Source organism: Amphimedon queenslandica, unplaced genomic scaffold (assembly GCF_000090795.2).
Source record: "Amphimedon queenslandica unplaced genomic scaffold, v1.1 AMPQUscaffold_10508, whole genome shotgun sequence".
Classification (NCBI taxonomy): domain Eukaryota; kingdom Metazoa; phylum Porifera; class Demospongiae; order Haplosclerida; family Niphatidae; genus Amphimedon; species Amphimedon queenslandica.
In genome coordinates, this window is record NW_003549230.1 from 1 (window position 1) to 1,922 (window position 1,922).

Below are 1,922 nucleotides of genomic sequence, written 5' to 3' on the forward strand. Positions count from 1 at the left end.
TTTTTTAGACACCCAAGTCAGCTCATTAGACAATGCTTCATTAAAAGTTACAGGAATGCCACACTCTCCAATGGTACGTTTTTCATGCATGATCTGTTTAAAACGCTTCCGAAAACTTTTCTTTTCTTCTCCTCCAGGTTGGACTGCTTTTTGAGACTTTATAATTTCGTCACTCAAACGAAAATAATACACTAGTGCCAATGATATAAAAACTGCACGAACAGAAATCCTAAATTCAGACTCATGTCCATATTTTGTGTCACATGTGAACCATTTCTTGAGATAAGAGTACAACTGAAAAACTCTTTTAATGTCTCTTTGACTGACTGTGCTCTGAGCAAAAAGTTTAGCATCTTCTTCATTTACACCCTCTAGGATAAGGTTTTCACAGGCAAAAGCTCGGATAAGGTCCTGTGCTTTAGCTATTTGCTCAGCAAGGAAGGAGTATTCAAGCTGAGGCATGTCTTCGTATTCAAGACGAAACTTTTGCTTAATGTATTCCTTTTCATCTCCCTTTTGCAATTGGCCGTAATCCCACATTATAAGCTTGAGTGTTGGTGGAAGGTTCTGAACGTAATACGTAGGATTAAACCAGCCCTTCTTTTCTTTTTGAGCTGATTTGGTTACTACTGCTAAACTATTGGCCCGATGAGGATTACAGGCAGCAACTATGAAGATATTTCCAGAAGTAGAAATAGACTGTAAAGTAATAAAAGGTCATTTATAATAAATTCAATTCACTCAGCACATATTGTTTGTGTCAGGGTTTCCCACAGTATTTTGGCATAGTCCTTATTGGCTTCTTGTCAGTAGATTGCCAAGTTGCTCAATTTTGCCAAAAATGGCTGGGAGAGAATTCTCCACTTTTATAATTTTTTTCAATACATATACATGTTTTATTGTGTGTTGTAAAAAAATTGAGCTGATTTTGATCAAATTTGGATTTTTATGAATTTTTGAAGTTGCTTCAAATGCCATGTACAGTATTGTTGTGCTGTCAACTCATAAAGCTTGCTGTTTAGCTCAATTAGCATGCTTGGTGAGAAACCCTAGTATGTGCACAACAAAGACAGAAATTGCAAATTGGGAATCATGCTCTGTACCTACTAACTGCATAAATAAATTACATATTAATAGACAAATTAGATCAGGGATAAGCACTGATATTGCCAAGGAAAGTTTTATTGTGGCTTTGATTTAAAATTACAATGAGGTTAATGTCTTTTTACAAAAACTAATACAATTTTCCTACATATTCTACAACTAACACAGACACATGCAGACTTTACACTTAAAGACAACTCACTCTTCCATCAATTGTGCCATCAATGATAATCTCTTTCATAAAACCAGGGCAACATGAAGTGTTAATTTCATCTAAAAATACCTAAATCAATGAAATAAACAATATATATATATATAATTTGCTTAACTAGCATACTTGTACAAATAAAATGTATTTTATTTCTGTAACCAACATACTGTTAAGATTGGCTTCTGATAAAGTGTCTTTAATTCAGGAGAATGCTGAATAAAATTTTCATAGTAAGAGTTCAATGACTCAGCATGCTTTTGAACATCACGGAAGAAATTCTCAACTTCTTTTGCAGTCATAGCTAAAGCAAATAAATACAAAATAATTATTTGTGATTGCAATTAATGTAGCTACCTGAATGAATGTTAATTTTATAAAAAGTTTCCCTTAGTCTACCATAAAGAATGCCACAAACAATTTCTGCCATTGTCTAAAAATTCAATTAATAAAGGATATGTGGACAATAAGAGTAAATCAATAACTACTACAAAAATCAATGTGTTAAACATGAATGTTAATGACCATATAATAGTATTAAAAGAAAAGTGTTTCAGAGCTAAAAAGTTTCATACTATCTAAACTTATATGTACATTTCACCACAGACCA

The 1,922-nt window shown here is 32.8% G+C and overlaps 1 protein-coding gene across 1 annotated transcript in view; it reads right to left on the bottom strand.

Annotated features, from left to right (window-relative positions):
- Positions 1-12: 12 nt before the first annotated feature.
- LOC109590098 (uncharacterized) overlaps positions 13-1,922 on the bottom strand; it is a gene marked incomplete at its 3' end in the record, with an annotated part of 7,091 nt that continues 5,181 nt past the window's right edge. The window contains exons 7-10 of the mRNA XM_020006038.1: positions 1,670-1,745; positions 1,483-1,616; positions 1,307-1,387; positions 13-699 (exon numbers count right to left, since the gene is read on the bottom strand). Coding sequence (XP_019861597.1) covers positions 13-699; positions 1,307-1,387; positions 1,483-1,616; positions 1,670-1,745 — 978 coding nt within the window. The remainder of the gene's footprint in view (positions 700-1,306; positions 1,388-1,482; positions 1,617-1,669; positions 1,746-1,922) is intronic.